This window comes from Phanerochaete carnosa, assembly GCF_000300595.1.
Source record: "Phanerochaete carnosa HHB-10118-sp unplaced genomic scaffold PHACAscaffold_3, whole genome shotgun sequence".
Lineage (NCBI taxonomy): Eukaryota > Fungi > Basidiomycota > Agaricomycetes > Polyporales > Phanerochaetaceae > Phanerochaete > Phanerochaete carnosa.
In genome coordinates this window covers 1,566,427-1,585,701 of record NW_006767630.1, presented here as the reverse complement: position 1 = coordinate 1,585,701, position 19,275 = coordinate 1,566,427, and the positions used below count along the sequence as shown (strand labels likewise).

Sequence of the window (19,275 nt, the reverse complement as noted above, 5' to 3'; positions counted from 1 at the left end):
TTCTTTCCAGGGTTCACTGGGTTAGCCTTTCAACCAGAGCTATCCTGGTGTTCGTGGTGGACTAATTTGAAGACTACCTACTAATCTGCTTGAATACTCTAAAGCCTTACTTGCCTGTTAACAAGGGACTTTTAAGGAATCTTAGAAGATGGGCTGTAAAAAGATTTGGTTAGTAGCTTAAGAACTAGCTACTTGGGTTAATAGAATAGAGTTTTTAGATAAGTAAGATAAGAGAGTAACAAAGACAAGTTAATGTCTTGGTTAACTTAGTAAGCTTTGACTAGTAAGGACAATTTAATGTTCTTAGAGAATTTATATAACTTGAATAGATTTAATCTCTTTACTGCTAGTTTAATTACTGTAAGCTTTATAGAAGACGTACCACAGTCTCAAATAATGATGCCACTGGCTCTCGCAGTCTAGGTTAGTTAAATAGTGAACTCGTGCACTATACCAAAGGCGTTTCCCTTCAGGTTATTTGAAAGTCAGAGGCTCTACTGTGCTTAAGAAATTTCCTAGGCTTTAAAGAAAGGAGTCTATTCTCTGAGAGCTAAAGAGCTTAGGGGATCAACTGCAGGTTTGCTGCTAGCTGAATCCTTGAGAGTGTGTGTGATGCTCGGTGGGTTTTTTTTTCTTCACTCTCAGAGAACCTCTCCTATTTATACCTTTCAGCCTGTTGTTTCTTAGCTAATAGCAAAACTGGCTCTTCTATTCTACTGTAATTACTAAGCTACTTCTACTTTTATTAATAAGCATTTGTCTATATTAGTCAGCCTTCTGTCTATTTTACTAATGTTTGTTAGAGTATTACTATATTTTGGTAATTCATAGCTGTTGAGCATAGATCTTTACTAAGCATAGTTTTAGATTACTATAAAGCTGAGTCATATTATTAGTCATTGATTCACTTTTAGTAAGCTTGTGTGTTTACGCTTACTTTGCAGCTCTGAGTAAGCAGTCTCTTTTTAATTTGAATACCTAGCTTATTTCTTTAGTTTTTCTATACTTATAGTTATAATGCATGATAGCGCCAATAAGCTACCACATCTGCTCATTCATGGCCATCAACAAATTGCCCAGTAGGAATCTGTGTCCAGCGATAGGACAGTCAGTGCATCCAGCTCTGTGCTGTTGATAAGCTGATCCCCTTCTTCAGCCTGAACTCCTTCTGTGTTGCCGGATCCCTCATAAAGTCCACAATGTCTATGGCTCGAACATACTTTCCAATAGTCTGCAGGTGAGCATTGATGGCATTCCGAAGCCCGGGTTTCTAATCTAGAAGACACTGATTCCAGTCTCCGTTAATGTAGGCACTGTATGGCAGCACATGACAGTCTGCAATAAAGGCACAGGTCCAGTTGCAAAGTCTTCTTGCTTTTGTCTCTTCCTTCTCAAAGTCATCTACTACCTGCAGTGATGCTTTGACCCAGCCTGCCATGCCCGTGAAGAACCGGCGCAGAAACATGCACATCTGGATCAGCTGGCTATAGAGTTCATTGGTGCCATCAAATGACATATATCCCCCCTTGTATACCTTCATTATTTGTTCTTTAGCTCACACAACAATAACAAAGGTAGATCATCTTCATGTATACTATATTTTAGAGCTCACACAACAACAACAAAGACTATTCCCATTATTTGCATGATTGAGTGTTGCCAGCACATGGTCAGCTTCCACACTCACAAGTTACTCATCATGTAGCAGTCACACCTCTTGTCAACCATGAAATATCCTATGTATGAATACAACATATAGAGCTGAGTAAGACAAGGGCCTGGTCAAAAAATATGATCTCAAGCAATGAGATATAACTAGCCCATGAGCTGTGTAACATCATTTGGAGGGTATTTAGTCTGTGAGAAAGTCAAGAGCCTAGAAAGCAGCTCATATAAGCTTGCAGCATGAAGAAGTTATAGACTAGAAGTACTACCTTTTGAGTGATTGGATATACTTGCGACTAACTTCATCATTCAACACATGAGCAACTTGATCTGCAGATATCTTTTCCCGGGCTGAACGTTCATGAATGCTGTATGAACAAGTTTCAGACCAGATTACACTGCTGGCAGCAACAATGCACAAACCCAACCATGGTTACTCCGATTGGCCAAGGGGCATTGCCGATGGACAAGCGCAAGTATGAGTCATTGGCTTTCTGATATTGGCGCTTTTGCATGTAGTGAACAATTTCAGCGATGCGAGCAAGCATGTCCGCAGGAAGCGACTGATGTTAAAGTCAGTAAGAAACATAGGACACATGGCCAGGTGGCACACCCTTGAACGAAGCAGCTTGAAGAGTGGCTTGAGGTACTCTGCAGACTGGCGCTGAGTGGCAGCGGCAAGCTTGCCTTGGGTTGCTCTCTTCACCAACTCTGCGTTTGGGATGAGTATCTTACAGGTTTCTCGACAAGGGAGACGGAACACACCTGGCCGCTCATCCATCCACTCCTCCCATTCCTTTAACGTCCTCTTAAGCGCATAGTAGATGACCGGGTAGAGCCTGTCGGGATCCGTCTTTACAAGACTTAAGTCAAGGATTTCCACGCCGATGTCTTTCCCTCCTTCCCTTCCCTCCTTCTTCTGCTCCTTCTCGGCCAACTCCTGCTGTGCGCGAATCTCGACATCTTCAAGCGCTTTCTTGAAGTCGTTCTGGCCGCCGTGTCGTTCGTGTTCTTTCTCTTCGATGAGCTCAAGAGCGCGAAGTCGTAAGCGACGGTCCCTGTCGGATTCGCCAAACAGGCGGATGGGCTGGCCCTTGGCGCGAAGTCGACGGATGCACTCCTCGTTGGAGATGTTGAACGTAGTAGAGGATAGAGGGTCTAGTGATGCCGAATCTTGTCCTTCCGGTTTAGGTGAGTGAGTAGTGCAACGCGGGGGGCTCTGGTCTCCGGCATGAATAGGCTTGGTAGCTCACAATAAAATACTCACCTTGCCCTTGACATTAAATATTGCTAGCTTCTCGCTCTCCTTTCTCTCTTTCTCTTCTCGCTCTTTAGCCTCCTTCTCTTCTCTAGCTTTGCGTTCTTGTCCTTGTTTCAAACGCTCAATGTCACCGCGTCGCATGTATTTTGTTGGCCGCTCCACAGACAGCTCCTGCAAATTCTTGCGCTTGTGGGCAATCTCAGTCTTAAGAGCATCCATCGTGAGCGGAGAATGCGCGTAAGTGGTCGGCACCACTGAGAGCAAGAGTGAAGGTCGAGAACCTCATGCCGAGAGAGGCCTTGCCTTTTCGGGACCTTCCGCCAATTCCCGGGTCCTCTGAATCGTCGTCTCTTTCTCCGTCACTCCCCTTCTACAACAAACCACCTCGCCGGTCGCCATGTCTGAGGACCTCTCCAGGTGGGTAAAAAAAAACGTTTTGTTTCTCCATGTATCTTATCTCCTTGCAGCAAGTACATCCTGCAAACCGCGGGCTTTGATGGTCGGTTGCTTTCACCGGCTCAAAATGCCTCATGTTCCAACGTACACTTGCTCTCCTAGCTCGCTTTCCTAACACGAACCAGACGAGGCACTGGTGCGTGCTCAAGCCTTTGAGCCACCGTTTGTCTTATTCAGTCATTCACAGCTTCCAAAACTACACTGACTACTTCAAATGCATTGCTGCAAAGGGCGAAGAGTTCGCGCCCTGCAAGCAGTTTAAGCGTGCATACAACTCGCTCTGCCCCAGTGCGTACATCGACGCCTGTTAATATCTACCCTTTCCTGATCTGCACGCCCATGATGTTCCTGTACATACACAGATGAGTGGGTGAGTGAAACCACACTCCGTCAAGTGTCATGCTTTTAACAATTGTACAGATTGCGAAGTGGGATGAGCAGCGCGAGAATGGCACTTTCCCCGCATCTTTAGAACCCTGAGTGCCCTTTGCATACACGTTCGCGGTGCAAAGGCTGTAGAGTCGGCCGTCAAACTGTCATAATGACTGCAAAATGGCACATATTTTACTGGCTGGTCTGCGGCTCGTCGCGGGATACTGTCGCAGGTATTTTTCCAGTCTTGCAAAAAAGTCAATCGATCGGTTAAGTGCACTGATGAGCATTGTGCACGAAATATACAACGCCCAAAGAGTACTACGCTTGGAAGCATGGCATAAATGACCATAACATATACTTGCCTTCGAGTGACACAGCAGTCTTGAACATACAGGTGTAAGGTAATACTTACGCGTGTAGCGGATACAAAGAAGGATGTGAGAAGTAGACCGAGCAGATCATACACTCATCGGACGACAAAGGCGAGTCAAACTTGCGAGGCTGGCTTTGCGCATCCAGACGTCGCCGGCTAAAACCGAGGGCGTTTCGCTTCACGGTCATCATACCCACCAGGGCCACTGTCGCGCTTAAGGTCTCCGCGATACCCACCACCATCGTATCCCCCGCCAGGTGGGCCATACCCACCGGGCCCACCAGGTCCACTAGGTCCTCCACCGTAGCCGCCACTTGGAGGCCCATAGCCGCCTGGCCCGCTGGGGTTGCCACCCGGTCCTCCATATCCGTTCGGTCCATGGTCACCAAAGCCACCGCTTTGGTAGCCGATGCCTCCACCACCACGGCCGCCGCTGAAATGAACGGTGAAAATCGGAAGGCGGGCAACATTAGCCAGAATATTACTTGCCGGAATCCACCCCCACCATGACCTCCCCTCCCACCCCCGCCGCCATAGTCATCTCTACCGCGGAATCCTCCACCATAACCTCCGCCTCCACCTCGGAAGCCACCCCTCCCACCGCGGAAGCTACCACGGTCCCCACCTCGGAAGCCACCACGGTCCCCACCATCCCCACCACGGTCCCCACCGCGGAAGCCACCGCGGAAGCCGCCTCTACCTGCTATGTATGCTGGTGCTGGCTCAGGCTTCGGGCGACCGCCGAGACCACCACCCAAGCGTCGAGGTTTCCATCCTCGTACCGTGCGTCCTCGCTCGACGTCGACAAGAACTCGCTTGCCCATGATGTGGAGCCGGTCGGATTCCTTGTAAGCAGCTGTGTAGAGATGCCACGGGAAAGATAATACAAACCGCACATGTATCCTATGGTCAACGACGGAGCAACCACAAATTTTGCAGCTTTACCTTTCATATCACGTTCGCGTTCGAAAACGATGAATGCATAGCCCTGGCTGCGCCCGTTCTTGTCGCGGACGATTCTCACCCGTTCGATACTACCAAAACCCTCGAATTCACGACGTAAGTCGCCCTCGGTCGCGCTTTTATGCTGAACGACAAACTAGTCAGTTCGTGTCCACAGCAGAAAAATGGACAATCATACGGACCAAACGAGCAATGAACAGTGTCTTGTAGGGGTCCCCGACGGCCTCAGGGTCATCGGCAGGCTTGTCTGGAATGAGCTCCCATGAGCAGGCCATATAGCACAGCAGAACTCTATGAAGCGCACAGGATTCCTTAGCTATCCGGAACTCCTCAGTTTTCTTCTTCTTCCTCTCTTCTCTCCGCATCTGACGTTTGGTCTCTTCGGCGTGCGTGAAGTTGGGTTCTTCGCCCTCTTCCATGCCTTCGCCTTCACCGGAGTTCATCATTCCTTGTGTCTTTTCTTCTCGAAGCCGAGCGAGAAGCTGGCCAGCACCATCAACATTTTTAGGCCTAACACGGTCAATATCCCGGTCGAGCGGCCGGGTATACGGGAGTGGGGGACGTGGTGCAAAGAGCTTGAGCAAGTTTGGGGGGAGAAGATGGGTGCCGGGCATGTTGGTTGCAGAACGCAGGCAAAAGACGAGACAAAGGATACACTCGAGTGTCGAATAGGTGCTGATCAAGTAGGAAACAAAAAGAGCTGGACTGGCTGTGATGATCTCAGGACCTAAGTCCCGACGTGGTGGAGGGAGACAAACACTGCGTTGAGACGCTCGACACGCCTGGGAATTTTCGGCAGACCGAAAAGCGCCGCGCTCGTTGTCCCGCACTTTCAAGGCTCGCAGCTAGGTATGTAGATCCTTGTATAGCTGTCTGGTCGCAGATTTCACGCTCAATCTCCTAAAGGATGCTAGCAAGAGCTACTGGTGTCACACAACACGTTTTTGCGGGATGTGCTGCAAAACGGACAGTCTATCTTACAGTTAGACTTCTTACGTCTGCTGTCCAGGGCAAGTCCACTTCAGTCGCATTCACATCGTTCTTCTTCCACAACGGGCAGTGGAAGGCAACCAAGCCAACAACGCCCACAAGAAGCCCCGCGATTACGTCGTTTCGTGGCGTCACCATCCCGTACACGGTGGCAAACAGTTCCTCCCCGCCCAGTACCCTCGCGTCACCAGCAAGTTACCGTGAAGTTCAGGTTTTGACACCTCGCAAGCTCTTAAGAGTATATTCCCAGCTCGCAAAGTCGCGACTCACCACGCTAGTTGTCCTCACCGCAATGGCTGGTGTTGCCCTTTCCCCTCTCCCCGCAACTGTGCCTGTACTCCTTTCGACCGCTCTGGGCACCGCTCTATGCTCTGCGTCTGCAAACACCCTGAATCAAATCCAAGAAGTACCGTATGATGCACAAATGTCCCGCACACGCATGCGTTCACTCGTGCGTAAAGCTATCAGTCCTCTGCGTGCTGGCGGCTTTGCTGTCGTCACAGGCATACTAGGACCGGCTTTGCTTTGGACGATGGTCAACCCAACCACCGCCATATTGGGCGCGGCGAATGTTGCGTTATATGCAGGCGCATATACATGGATGAAGCGAACTAGTATCTGGAACACATGGGCTGGGGCGATTGTCGGTGCCATCCCACCACTGATGGGCTGGACAGCATGCGGCGGACAACTTCTGCCCTCGTCCTCGTATCCCGTGGAATTGTTCCTACCATCTCTTCTCACATCGACGCCAACTATGGATTTGTCTCTCATAGACAACCCCTTAGCACCACTCGCGCTATTCGCACTCCTCTTCAGCTGGCAATTCCCGCATTTCAACTCTTTGTCTCACCTCGTTCGCGGGTCGTATGCGCAAGCGGGCTATCAGATGCTCTCGGTGATCTCGCCCTCGAAGAACAGTCTCGTGTCGCTCCGGCACGCTCTCATTTTGGGCTCGGTATGCTCCGTTCTCATCCCCATCTCAGGTCTTACGACCTGGACGTTTGCCCTAACGAGCCTCGTCCCAAATATACTCGGAATCCGAGCGAGTTGGGCCTTCTGGAGGTTCGGTGGGGAGAAGCAAGCGAGAGAGGTGTGGCAGCACAGTCTGTGGTACCTGCCAGTCATTCTTGGCCTAATGATGATCCATAAGCGGGGTATGGACTGGACGACATGGTTTACGAGTGGAGGGGAGGCACAGGAGAGTGAGATGTAGCTAAGCTTTGTTTGTGCTGTATCGGCTAGAATATATGCTACCATACAGACAAGAACATCCGCATTTCTCATGTGCTCTCCTGTGATTTGGTAGCCCTTCTGACCTCCCGCTGCTTGCGAATCGATTCCAGCCTGGTCTTGAGCATTGTAACTCTCGCGTCCGCCTCCTCTTGCGCCCTCTCCTCCTCCATAAGCCTGTCCAAAATGAGCTCCCGCTCCTCCTGTTCCTTCTGCTGCCGCATCTGCCCCTCCGTAAGTTCTTCTTCCGATTCAGTGCCCAAGACATCTATCCCTCGTGGAGGAAGGTCCTCAGAGACCCCCGAGTGCAGAATCGGCTCCGCGAAGATGGTGGCTCGTTGGAACGCCTCTTTTAGATCTGGTGGGTTCAGCACATCCTGCTGGAACGCTTCCCATTCGAGATCAACAGCGTTCGACCCCGCTGATGCTGCTGAAGGTGCAGCAATAACCTCTCCTTCACTGTCTTCCCTGTCGTATGAAGGCGGAGGTGGAGCCTTCGATGCGTCCGAGAAGAAGTCAGCAGGGAACCCACTCGACTCTCTCGTTGGAAGCGGATGCTGCGTGTGCTCCTCATACAGCCGTCTCTTTTTATTCTCCGCAAGTGCGCGATCCTCCTTTCTCTCTCCCTCTTCCTCCTGTTCTTTGGCCTTCCGCTTAGCATGCGCAACCACTTCCTCCCGCTCCCGCTGCGTGTGCACTGCTCGCTTCTGCTCCTCTTCTCGCAACCGTGCTGCATTCACACGGTGTGCTTTGCTACCAACGTGCCCCTCCCATGACGATGCGTGCTTGACAATGGTTTCGCAAGCTATGCATCGCAAGTGTCCACTGGAGGTGTATGACGCCAGTGGGTGGCTGACGCGAGCCCCTTCTCTTTTAGCTTTGAGCAATGCGCGAATGTCAGACATCACGGCTCAGCGGTTGCAGATTATGGTGCTGTGTATTGAAACGAGGACAGATACAAGCAGAGATGGCAGTTGGTTGTTAAGCTCGCGTTAACCTGCGCGCACGTTGTAAAGACCGGGACATTGACGCGCACACATCCTTACATCACTGACGACTGGGCTTTACACTGCAGAACTCGAATCTACTCGTTCTTTGCATATAAGCAGTGTATTACAATAACAAAATGGTCGAGGCTGTATGCTTAGAGCAAAATAAATGCATGCATGAAGCACACAAGGATATTCAAGAATCCTTCAGTTCTTGTCCTTGAACATCTTTTCAATGGCGCCAGTAGAGTATGACTTAGGACGCTCAAGGGCTGGAAATAATGTTAACACTGCCATAAAACAAGATGAGCGAAAGATGACTCACGCGCACCAAGGGCACGATCCCATATCAGCTGAGCGGCGACACCGAAAGCACGAGATACACCAAAGAGGACGGTGTAGAAGTTCATCTGGTTGAGACCGTAGTGGGTAAGGAGGACACCAGAATGAGCGTCAACGTTAGGCCAGGGGTTCTTGGCCTTGCCAGCCTAGATGAAGAGTCATTAGCCGTTTCATCTGGCACATATGTTTTATGTACCTCAAGTAGAATATCTGGTACAATGTTGTAGATCTGGCCTACAAGCTTGAACAGTGGATCGTGAGGTAGATGCTTGAGGGCAAACTCGCGTTGAGCAGTGTAGCGAGGGTCAGTCTTACGGAGTACAGCGTGACCATAGCCTGGAACCACCTGACCGCCCTTCAGTGTGGACCAGACATACTCCCTAACAGCCTCATCGCTGGCATTCTCGCCAATCTTGGACTGCATGCGGCGGAGCCAGATCAAGACCTCCTGGTTAGCAAGACCATGAAGGGGACCAGCAAGACCATTCAGAGAGGCAGCGAAGGCCAGGAAAGGGTCGGACAAAGCGGAACCGACAAGCTTGCCGGTGTGAGCAGAGACATTGCCACCCTCGTGGTCGCTGAGCACCAGTGACGATTAGCAGGTATTAATCTCCATAGCTACTAAGACACACCTATGAATAGTGATGTAAAGACGCATAAGCTCGACAAAGGCAGGGTTTTCACTAAAGCCAAGCAAAGTGGCCAGATTCCAAGAATAGTCTTTATTGGCATCGATAGCTGGGAGCTTTCCCTGGCCGTAGACGTTATGGAAGATACGACCAGCGATGTTGGGCAACTTGGCAATCCTGGGTTTTGTTTCAACGTCGGCCAATCGCCGAGTGTGCAAATCAGTCACTTACAGATCCATACAGTCTTCGAATACAGGACCCCAATAGTCCTTCTTGGAGATGCCCTGTTGGTAAGCCTTCGCGAAGCTGGAGTCGTGATTGAGCTGATGTGTCGTCATTGGAAGCAAGTTCAAGACGTATGAAGGGGAGAGCATACCGCAGTAACAGCGAGCGAGAATTGGCTCATAGGGTGCAGCGTTGGAGGGCAGCGGTCAAGGAGCTCCTCCACAAACTCGGGGATGGTAGCACGAGCGGCCCAGTCCTTGGAGAGGGCAGTGACCTGCTCCTGAGTGGGTATCTCTCCGGTGACGAGGAGCCAGAAGAGAGCTTCGGGGAGGGGCTCGTTGCCTCCCGGGGCCTTAGGGAGTAACTCCTGACATTCAGGAATGCTCTTGCCACGAAAGCGGATACCCTCCTCTGCAGCATGCGTTCACTACCTTTTCACATTGAGAAGAAGCTGACGTACCAGGGTCGAGGACGGAGCCTTCCCAGATGAGGGCAGGAAGGCCGCGCATACCGCTACATACGAGGTTAGTGAAAGAGACTGGAGATAGAGGACAACGTACCCGTAAAGCTGGTCAACGAGGACGGGACCGAATGCTTTTTTGCCGTGCTCAACGCGGGCAGCTTTGACCTGCAGAAAAAATGAATTGAGAGCTGGGGACAATTCGGGCAGCCAACTCACGTGTTCGAGCTCGACAGGGATGAGCTCGGTGAGGCGCTCTTTCAACGTCTGCTGCTTGCTGGTAGAGGCGAAGCGGAGAGAACGGCCGAAGGCCAGGCGTGGAGTCTGCCAGCGTACATAGGAATGAGACACTGAGCAAACGAAAAGAGAAGATTACAACCGACCTGACGAGTAAGAGAGCGGAAGGCTGTTGCCGACATGTTGGACATGGTGGAGGGTGATGAGGAAAGAGCGAAGGTCTAAAGAAAGTCTGGGGAGGCATGAGCTAATTGGGTGAGATACCACGTGACCGTGACCCGATAACTCCCGTCTCTTGATCTCTAGGACACTTCGCCCTAAACGCCCACTTTGATGCCCAAACGCAAGCGAACGTCCAAGCTGAGAGGCTTGCACATCCGGCAGCAGGACGATAGCAGACTACTCCCTCAGGTATGCCCCAAACCCCATCTGGTCTTCTGCGCCCCACTCACCTGTCCATTCCCTCAGAAACGCCACTACCGACAGCGCGCGCACGCAAACCCCTTCTCGGACCATGCCCTTGACTACCCAGCATCTCCAGCGCAGATGGACTGGAGCGTGCACTACCCCGCATTCACTAGCGAAGGTAAAACACCAGAGTTTGCAGACGTAGGCTGCGGCTTCGGCGGCCTGCTTATCGCCCTCGCCCCCATATTGCCAGACACCCTCATGCTTGGTAAGTCTCCTCTGGTCTCTCGAAGTCCGCATTTCATTCAACACATAACTACAGGCATGGAAATCCGGGTGCAAGTCTCCCAATACGTCCAGGATCGTATCGCCGCCCTTCGCGCCACGTCCGCGCCCAATGAATCCGCCTCGCACGGCCTCTACCAGAACGTCTCAATCGTTCGCGCCAATGCCATGAAGTTCATGCCGAATTATATCCCCAAAAACTCTCTGTCTTGCCTGTTCTTCCTCTTCCCTGATCCACACTTCAAAGCTCGCAAGCACAAGGCGCGCATCATCTCACCGACGCTGCTTGCGGAATATGCATATGTCCTTCGTCCGGGTGGTATCGTCTATACCATCACAGATGTACACGATCTGCACCAGTGGATGAAGGCACACCTGGAAGCATTTCCCTTGTTTGAGCATGTAAGTGAGGATGCTCTTCGCGCAGAGGGCAAGGGCTCTATCCTTGATGCTGTATGTAATAGTACAGAAGAGGGTAAGAAAGTGGAGCGAAATCAGGGTGAAAAGTGGCTTGCCTGTTTTAGAAGAGTGGTAGCTAATAGATGCAATTAGATAATTCACATTTTACTACTGTAATGTGCATTGGTAGTTAACAGACTATGAGCATCATATTGACTAAGCACAGTTACTGTACTTTTTTGACCTGAACAGTGGCAGATGTGGCTGTGTGTAAGACTGTCATTGGGAATGGCCTCTCACTTGTACTGTGAATCTGAACTGACTTTATTTGAGTCCTAAATATACAGTGTACAAGTGAGAGATAAAAATCTACTTAACCTGAGATTTCAAGCTTTATGAGCCAGAGAGCCTGAAATGCTTATCTAATCTAATGAGCACCTAAAGGGCATGCTGCCATGTTGTCACAGAGACAAGGTTTAACACTTCTACTAGGAAGGTTTCTTAGGGATCTGGCAACGAGGAGTGTTGTATCTGTTAGGAATGGTTGGACCAGTTGTTTGCTTGCAAAAAAATGCACAGCAAGAATGAACAGTTTTCTGGACCAGTTGTTAAGTTGGGAATTCTCAGTTATTCATGAAGGGAATGGATTGAATGTCATGTAGCAGGAGTGAAGGTTGTAGGCTGAGGTTATCAATAACCTGAGCCTATAATACTGCCAATGATAATAGACACTTGCTCAAATGCAAGTGGCTAATTATTTCTATGTCTATGCCTATGCAAGCCAAGATGGACCCTAGCTATCTGAGCTAGTGCTGTTCCACTTACTTGCTATAAGCCCTGGTTGTTATACAGTCAATACTGTATAACTAATGACCAAACCTATTGAGCTACCAAAGCTCAGGAACAATGCTTTCTGGCCAGCCTAAGTGCTGAGGAGAGCTAAAGAGTTGTTGTTATCTGGAGGCGTACAGTACAGCTATTTATACTAATATGAGCTTATTTGAAATAGAGAGAAAATAATAGTAGGAATACTACTTTAGGCTGTGTATAAGCCAAATAATTATTTATGATAGAAGACTCTAAAAAATTCAACCAAGTTCCAGAGAATTTTAGAGAATTCTGAGAGATTCCACCTGGTTCTCCAATACATTTGAAGGTCCTGGTATATATATGAGAGAAATTTGAAACTTTTTTATTGCAAAAAATGCAAAAACAGCTTGAAAAAATAAGTAAGAAAATGGTGTATTTTTCACTTGATATCCAACAGTTCAGCAATTTGGCAACTCAGCAGCTGAGCCAATTATTGTCCAGATGCCACTGTTCCCAGATAAATGGCCTGGCAAACAATTGGCTTGGCTGCCAGATTGCCAAGTTGTTGGGCTGCCAAATACCAAGAAAAAAAAACAACATTTCCTGACTTATTTTTTCAAGCTGCTTTTGCATATTTTCTGTGACAAAAAAGTTTTAGATTTCTTTCCTGATACAAGTAGCCTTACAGAGAGTGTAGCTTTTATGTGAAAAGCTTTGATGGTAGTTGCTACTATTATTATGCATCAGATCAAGTTGACACATAATAAAGGCTAACAGAGACAAATACTGGGCAGACACCAAAGCATGGGTGGCCCAGATAGACCCTGATAGGAGCTACTGTTTGAAAAGAGAAGAACTTGGCATTTGGGCTCCTAAATATCTGGTGCCTTGGAAAGAGCAGGCCAGATCTTTGGAACAAGCCAGAACTGGTGCCAGAACATATAGGAGCTAATCAGAAAGGCTTAGTATTTGTCAGAAATTTGTCAGGACTTAGCTAGGACAAATTAGAGAGGAACCTGAGTAGGAAGTAGCTTAGAAATACAAGCCCCTATGAGGGTTTCTCAGGTGTATATAAACCACCACTTATGTACCTAGTATCTCAGCCCCATATTGAGCAGTAATTTCTCTGCACTATGGTCAGCTTCCTCTGAATTTCAACCACCTGCATAGATAACATCTGGTTCAGAGGTCTTTGTGTGTGTTTATTCCAGATACCTGCTATTGAATCCTAGCTCCAGCTCAGTTCTTTGTCCTCAAGCAAAGTCAGTTCCTGAGTATTTCTTAGTCCACCTGGTGTTTGTGTCACTTGTGTGATAGTGAGTTTACTCAGTCAATCAGCCAGGCAAGATCTTGAGTCCGCCTAGCAATTCAATGCTAAAGCATGATATACAAGCTTTGTCTTACATTAGTCTCACTAGGTTGATAGCACATGACTGTCTTTCAGTGGTCTCTGTTGGTGCCACATCTCTGCTTGTAGTTTATCTTCAAGTAGATCTACTGTGAAGCACTTCCAGTCTCTCTATAAGTATATCTTTGCTTGTGACCTACATCCTCTTTCTCAAATGCCCAAGGTAAAAGTTGACCTAACGTCTGGTCCATCTAACTCAATTAAAAGGCAAGCTTAGTTCCTTTCTAAGTCTTACTTTCTTCACTCATGATACCATATATGAGCATACCTGTTTGTTTACTCATATTAGTACTATTTGGCCTTGCCTAGGCATATTACCATATAAGAAAAGGTGCCAGAGTGCATATGTGCACTATTAGACTTGCTTGATGTTGCCTATCCTTTCAAAGTTTTTCATGGCTTAGTGCCAAACAACTTTGACACTTGTCAGCATGCAGAGTGAGTCACACACACAACTAATAAAAGTTTATGCAAGAGTACTAGCCTAGTATGACCAAGTTGAAATTGAATAGCTAAGAGAATACAAACAAAGGCTTATCTAGTCCAGTAAGACCAAGAGGTCAAGATGGAGCTAGAAAGTGATAGAGTGTCCCTACTTATACTACTCAGGCTGTGCACAAACCAGGCATTATATAAGCTATAATAAGGCTGGAATAGAGGACGTTAGTGCAAAGATTAAAACCAGTAAGTCAGAATGTCTGATATAACTAGAATTGAATGTTCATTGCTGATTGAACTCTAATAGCTGTGACTTAGTCATTATAACGTATAGTCAGGCCAATAGGAATCAAAGGTCCAATGGTGATCAGAGAACAGTGTTCATTAAGGCAGCTGTTACTAAGACAGCATAATGTGACAAGAACAGAATGCTGATGCACTGATGTGTATGCGTCAGTGACTCACTTGATATAGGCGTGCATTTAGGACTTTGTATATGTCGTCAGAGACTGTGAGCATTAAATTAAACAAGATAAAATTGAGGAAAATCAGGAAAAATTGAGAAGAGGCTCTATGGCCATGACATGGGTAATCATAACATTGTCAAAATTGCACCTTCTTAGTAATTTGAGCTGGACCTGCTTAAGCACTGCTCTTACATTCACCTTTTCAAGCTAAAGTGCAGCAAAGATGACACAAGAGATATAGACTAAAATATAAAGTAGTGATGAAAGAACAGTAAAAATAAAACTTTACAAGTGCCCACAATATCTTAGATGTCCATAGGGATCTTATGCTGAGAGATGATATTGTGTACCACCATGCATTAGGCAAGCAAGCTGTCTCAGAGCTCAGATTGCCTCTTAGTAATAATCTCAGTCTTGTAAATGTGCTTGGCCATTGTAGAATCTACATGTTTGAAGAAGTTAAGCACAGCTTGATCAGTCACCTCGTTGCAGTAGTCAAAGCAGATGCTATGGTCAATGATGCCAATATTTAATAGTATGCCTTCGTAATGATGCATGTAGCATACACAGCTGAGCTAATGCAGAGTATGAATGCCTTGATGCAGCTCTAGACTCCATTTAGATGTAATGAGCATACTGAGCAATTGACAACAGCTGATAACCTTGTTTATCTTTCTGTCTTGCTCGACCCAGAAAATAAAGCAGTTGGGGTTATTGTTGAGATATTCCTTCTAGTAGTCAATAAACACAATCTTGAAGCATGGAGATTGTTTGTGTTGCCACTATTTTGGATTACATCTGAACTGCTGCCACTATTTAACTGCTATATTCTTAACTAGCATTACAGATCACAGTTAAACTTGTCGCTTTATCAAACTGATGATCAACTGTTACCTGTTACATCTGCTGCCAGACTGGTTGTACAAATACAGTATAGTGTAATATGATCACTATATATATATTATTGGCACATATTGGAATTAGAAGTTTTTTACACTTGTATCATATTTTACAATACTAGAAAGATGTTGTAGGTTCAAGAATTGCAAATTTTAGCATTAGCAGATTGAATATATCAAAACCAAATGAACTCTCTTGTAATATATAACAAACACTAAAAGGTGAGAAACTTCCAAATTTTATTGAAATGTTCAGTAATTTTTGCAAATTAGCCTGAAAACTAAGCTAAACAGTGAAAGCACATCAACCAGTAATTTTGCCCAGAACACTTAAAAAGAGTGGTATAACCAGAGCACACTAAGTATATACTCAATTTTAGTGGAAAGCCATTTGATCTCATTGCTAAGAGAAAAACCATGAGAGTTAGCACTACAAAACTATGCATGACATATGTGCACATGTTGTGTTTGTTAGAGATGGTTGAACTAGTTGTTTGCTTGCAAAGAAATGCACAGCAAGAATAAATGACTGTTTGCTGAATTTTCTGAACTAGTTATTAAATTGGGAATTCTCAGTTGTTATGAAGAAAATGATTTGTATGTTGTGTAGCAGACGTGGAGATTATAGGCTGAAGTTATCAATAGCCTGAGGCTACAATAATGCCAATAATAATAGATATTTGTCCACACAGGTGGCAAACTCAACCTTCAATCCTTTCAGCAAAATTGACTGGAAATGACCTCTATTGACCAGTTGATCTTTTGATCAGTATTGTACAATAAGTGGTGTGCTGTGCTTCAGATATAGCAGTGATGTGCCTACTAATATAGGAAATTGCTTTGTAAGCAGTTTGTGTGGTTTGTGAAATGGAATTCTCACTGGTCTATAGCACCAAGCTTATTGACCCACTTTTTCCAGCTTGAGCAGCAGTCAAGTTTGCTTTTTCTACAGTCAACTGTGCTTTGAGCTGCTAAGAGCTGCCGTTTGCACATCTATCTCAGAGTGCTGCCTCTGCAAGACAGTGTTGGCCTTTTGTTCATTGCAAGCATACTCTGTTTCATGCTTCCACCAATAGCTCAAGTGTTAGCAGTCCAGTTCTTTGACTTGGCTCAGGGCAAGCTGTTTTACTTCAGCTCTAATGATATTTTCATCTATACCAGCTGTTCGCAGCTGTCTGGCTGCTGTATTTGATTGCTAGAGTTGTCTATTCATGCAGCCAGAGGAGCAGATCAATGAAAAGCTTAGAGAAGATGTGTTTTATCAAGCTTCACTACATCACCAAGTTGTCTGAGTATCAAAGCTCCCACTTATAATAATAAGATGAGACTCATAGTTCATTCAGCAGTATTTTTGACAGTGATGATGAGCACAATTATTGCATTTAGTACTTTCTGATGACACATTCAAAAGTGGTCCCACTGGATTCATCTGGCCTTATGGATCTCTGCTTAGCAAGTGTATCGTTGCCTTATCCAGTACATCATTGGTGTCGATCAAGAGATTTGCTGTTTGATCAACTGGGTCTAACCTCCAGTTAATTTTGCCAAAAAAACTGAAGGTTGAATTTGCCTCCTGTGCCAAATGCAAGTGGCTGATTATTTCTATGTCTATATCTATGCAAGTCAAAATGGGCCCTAGCTATCCAAGCTAGTGCTGTTTCACTTACTTGTTATAAGCCTGAGTTGCTATGCAGACAGTACTGTATAACCGATATCCAAACCTACTAAGCTTTTAATGCTCAGGAGTAATTATTTCTATTTAGCCCAAATGCTAAGAAATAGAAGATTGTTGTTATTTTAGAAGTGTACAGTACAGATATTTACACTAGTATGAGTCTATTTGAAATAAAAATAACATAATAGTAGGAATACTACTTTTAGCTGTGTATAAGCCAAATAATTAATTATAATAGAAGATTTTAAAAGATTTCAACAAGTTCCAAAAGATTCTGAGAGATTCTGAAATGTTTCACTTGGTTCTCCAAGGTTCTGTTCCATTTCAGCAGGTTCTATGGCTTGTATAAAATGTTTTAGTGGGTTCTCCCATACATTTAAAGGTCCTGATAGGTACAGATGGTCTTATAGAGAGTGTAGCTCTTATGTGAAAAGCTTTGATGGTTGTTGCTACTATATATAGGTATACCTGTTTGTTTACCCATATTAGTACTATTTGGCCTTGCCTATGCATATTACCATATAAAAAAAGGTGCCAGAGTGCATATGTGCACTATTAGGCTTGCTTGATATTGTCTATTCTTTCAAAGTTTTTTATGGCTTAGTGTCAAATAATTTTGACACCCGTCAGCATGTTAAGCTTGCTTTCAAACAAAACATATATTCTGCTCTTGACTTTGCTCTTTATTCTCTTTCATTATGTTAACTTTCTCTCAAGTTTTATTATTTAATCTATAGGTATGCACCTCACTGGCTGCATATGTTTATGTCACAGCTGCCACTGGTTATTTTTTCAATAACTAAATATCACATATTACATAGCACTCATTCAGTTATTTAGTTTAGTGCACTTGTTATCAGACCATTTGATTTAGTTGTAAAAGCACAATATTAAACATGGTAGAATGGCCAACAATTGCTCAAAACAGCAGTGGCAGCTACAGCAACCTGTGTGCATCTTAATAAAACCTTTGCTTACACTTAGTCTGAATAACTCCAGCAGCAATCTGGCATCATTTGCAACAGGTCTTACTGTATGTTAGCTGTCTGAGCTTACATCACAATGATAAAGACTGTTTTCATTACAGCAAGCTTTTAGCTAAGTAATGAGCTTTAAAGCAAATTTGACTTCTGTCACTTTAGTTAGACTCTTGTTAGTCACTGGAATCTTTTCATAATGTGCCAAAATTTTCTTTACAACATTATCGTATGCACTTGTACATTGTAAAGTTTGATGAAACAAATGGAAAGGGATCATCAGTGTCACTGAATCTCATTGGTCTATACTAAAAAATTAGCAGGTAAATTATTGACAGCAACCACTGCACATACTCTAATGGACCAAGGACACGCAAGCCCCTCACATGGGTATCCTTTCCATTCATGTGGTTGGCAACAATGATCACTTGGAGAACATAGGCATATATGGGTTTGCTGCATTACAGCCAATCAGCAAACCTAAGAGAAAGGTCCTTTGGGAGAATAAACCTACAAGCCCTCACCATCCTCACCAAGAGGTTCCATTGAAACATCAAAGGTGAACCACCCATCAGGCTTCTCAAGAGACACCACTCTGCAATCTTGCAGGTCAAGAGGTCCAGTTCCTGCACGTACAGCAATAGTGGCAGGTGTGTATGAATCATCAAGAGGGAAGCACAGGTAAATGCTTAATTTCTAGCAAAAGCTCATTAGCATATACATCTGTGACTCCACAAAGGTACACAAACTTGTACTGCCACTTTACGCGGAAATTCAATAGTAATGAAGTGCGGCTGGGGACCATCAGAGCTACAAAATAGTCAGGAAGGCAGTAAATGGCAGGTACCTTGGGCTTACTGCCAAAATGTCTCAGGGTCGCCATCTTGCAGACATTCAGGTCCGAAGCCGAATTTGAAGGATGAGACAGACCATTTGGCCATCTGACCGATGTCTGGCCATGGCAGCGGAGGAGGAATTCGTGCTGGCAGGCCGTGTCAATTATCAGGAAACAGCCAAGTCTCACCAAGGCCAAGACTTGGCATACTTTGATACATAATTGCGGTTCCATCAGTGCTGGTAATAGAGGGGGGTGCGGGCCCCATATGCAAGGCGGGACCCGTAGCACTGACGCTAGCCATTACCTTCGATGATGGGCCCGAGGGAGAGACTGCCCGAGACAAGCGACGGATTGCGTTGTGATAGTCTAGAAGGACTTGTAGTAAGCTTAGAACAAGTATCAGAAGCAAGAGACGAATAGCACATGCGACGTTTACTCACCGACGTGTTGGTCAAGGACAAGTCGCCTGAGGA

At 46.0% G+C, this 19,275-nt stretch overlaps 8 protein-coding genes across 8 annotated transcripts; 3 read left to right on the top strand and 5 right to left on the bottom strand.

The window, feature by feature from the left end:
* Positions 1–1,719: 1,719 nt before the first annotated feature.
* Positions 1,720–3,172, bottom strand: PHACADRAFT_251842 (uncharacterized protein). The gene is made up of 6 exons (XM_007393189.1): positions 2,933–3,172; positions 2,431–2,884; positions 2,279–2,376; positions 2,089–2,228; positions 1,935–2,033; positions 1,720–1,876 (listed from the first exon to the last, which is right to left on the bottom strand). Exons 1-6 carry the CDS (start codon positions 3,143–3,145, stop codon positions 1,816–1,818), a joined length of 1,065 nt encoding a protein of 354 aa, XP_007393251.1. The 5' UTR covers positions 3,146–3,172; the 3' UTR covers positions 1,720–1,815.
* Positions 3,173–3,303: 131 nt separating this feature from the next.
* Positions 3,304–3,950, top strand: PHACADRAFT_251841 (uncharacterized protein). Its single transcript, XM_007393188.1, has 6 exons — positions 3,304–3,343; positions 3,394–3,425; positions 3,485–3,518; positions 3,570–3,670; positions 3,745–3,752; positions 3,803–3,950. Exons 1-6 carry the CDS (start codon positions 3,324–3,326, stop codon positions 3,860–3,862), a joined length of 255 nt encoding a protein of 84 aa, XP_007393250.1. The 5' UTR covers positions 3,304–3,323; the 3' UTR covers positions 3,863–3,950.
* A 74-nt stretch (positions 3,951–4,024) lies between these two features.
* Positions 4,025–5,815, bottom strand: PHACADRAFT_251839 (uncharacterized protein). The gene is made up of 5 exons (XM_007393187.1): positions 5,398–5,815; positions 5,276–5,340; positions 5,076–5,217; positions 4,620–4,986; positions 4,025–4,563 (listed from the first exon to the last, which is right to left on the bottom strand). The coding sequence occupies exons 1-5, from the start codon at positions 5,705–5,707 to the stop codon at positions 4,287–4,289; spliced, it is 1,161 nt and encodes a 386-aa protein (XP_007393249.1). The 5' UTR covers positions 5,708–5,815; the 3' UTR covers positions 4,025–4,286.
* A 237-nt stretch (positions 5,816–6,052) lies between these two features.
* Positions 6,053–7,360, top strand: PHACADRAFT_251838 (uncharacterized protein). The gene has a single exon (XM_007393186.1). It carries the CDS (start codon positions 6,508–6,510, stop codon positions 7,297–7,299), a length of 792 nt encoding a protein of 263 aa, XP_007393248.1. The 5' UTR covers positions 6,053–6,507; the 3' UTR covers positions 7,300–7,360.
* Positions 7,361–7,681: 321 nt separating this feature from the next.
* PHACADRAFT_58526 (uncharacterized protein) lies at positions 7,682–8,221 on the bottom strand (the record flags this gene model as incomplete). The annotated part of the gene is made up of 1 exon (XM_007393185.1): positions 7,682–8,221. A coding segment is annotated over one exon (540 nt), but the record flags the coding sequence as incomplete, so codon positions are not given.
* A 175-nt stretch (positions 8,222–8,396) lies between these two features.
* On the bottom strand, positions 8,397–10,388 carry PHACADRAFT_251834 (uncharacterized protein). The gene is made up of 10 exons (XM_007393184.1): positions 10,345–10,388; positions 10,181–10,285; positions 10,062–10,129; positions 9,962–10,014; positions 9,653–9,912; positions 9,508–9,599; positions 9,280–9,453; positions 8,844–9,225; positions 8,631–8,793; positions 8,397–8,577 (listed from the first exon to the last, which is right to left on the bottom strand). The coding sequence occupies exons 1-10, from the start codon at positions 10,378–10,380 to the stop codon at positions 8,513–8,515; spliced, it is 1,398 nt and encodes a 465-aa protein (XP_007393246.1). The 5' UTR covers positions 10,381–10,388; the 3' UTR covers positions 8,397–8,512.
* Positions 10,389–10,906: 518 nt separating this feature from the next.
* On the top strand, positions 10,907–11,621 carry PHACADRAFT_251833 (uncharacterized protein). The gene has a single exon (XM_007393183.1). It carries the CDS (start codon positions 10,931–10,933, stop codon positions 11,441–11,443), a length of 513 nt encoding a protein of 170 aa, XP_007393245.1. The 5' UTR covers positions 10,907–10,930; the 3' UTR covers positions 11,444–11,621.
* A 6,567-nt stretch (positions 11,622–18,188) lies between these two features.
* PHACADRAFT_158961 (uncharacterized protein) lies at positions 18,189–19,019 on the bottom strand (the record flags this gene model as incomplete). Its single annotated transcript, XM_007393182.1, has 6 exons — positions 18,189–18,252; positions 18,319–18,420; positions 18,479–18,660; positions 18,714–18,774; positions 18,823–18,946; positions 18,989–19,019. The coding sequence occupies 6 exons, from the start codon at positions 19,017–19,019 to the stop codon at positions 18,189–18,191; spliced, it is 564 nt and encodes a 187-aa protein (XP_007393244.1).
* Between the last annotated feature and the right edge of the window lie 256 nt (positions 19,020–19,275).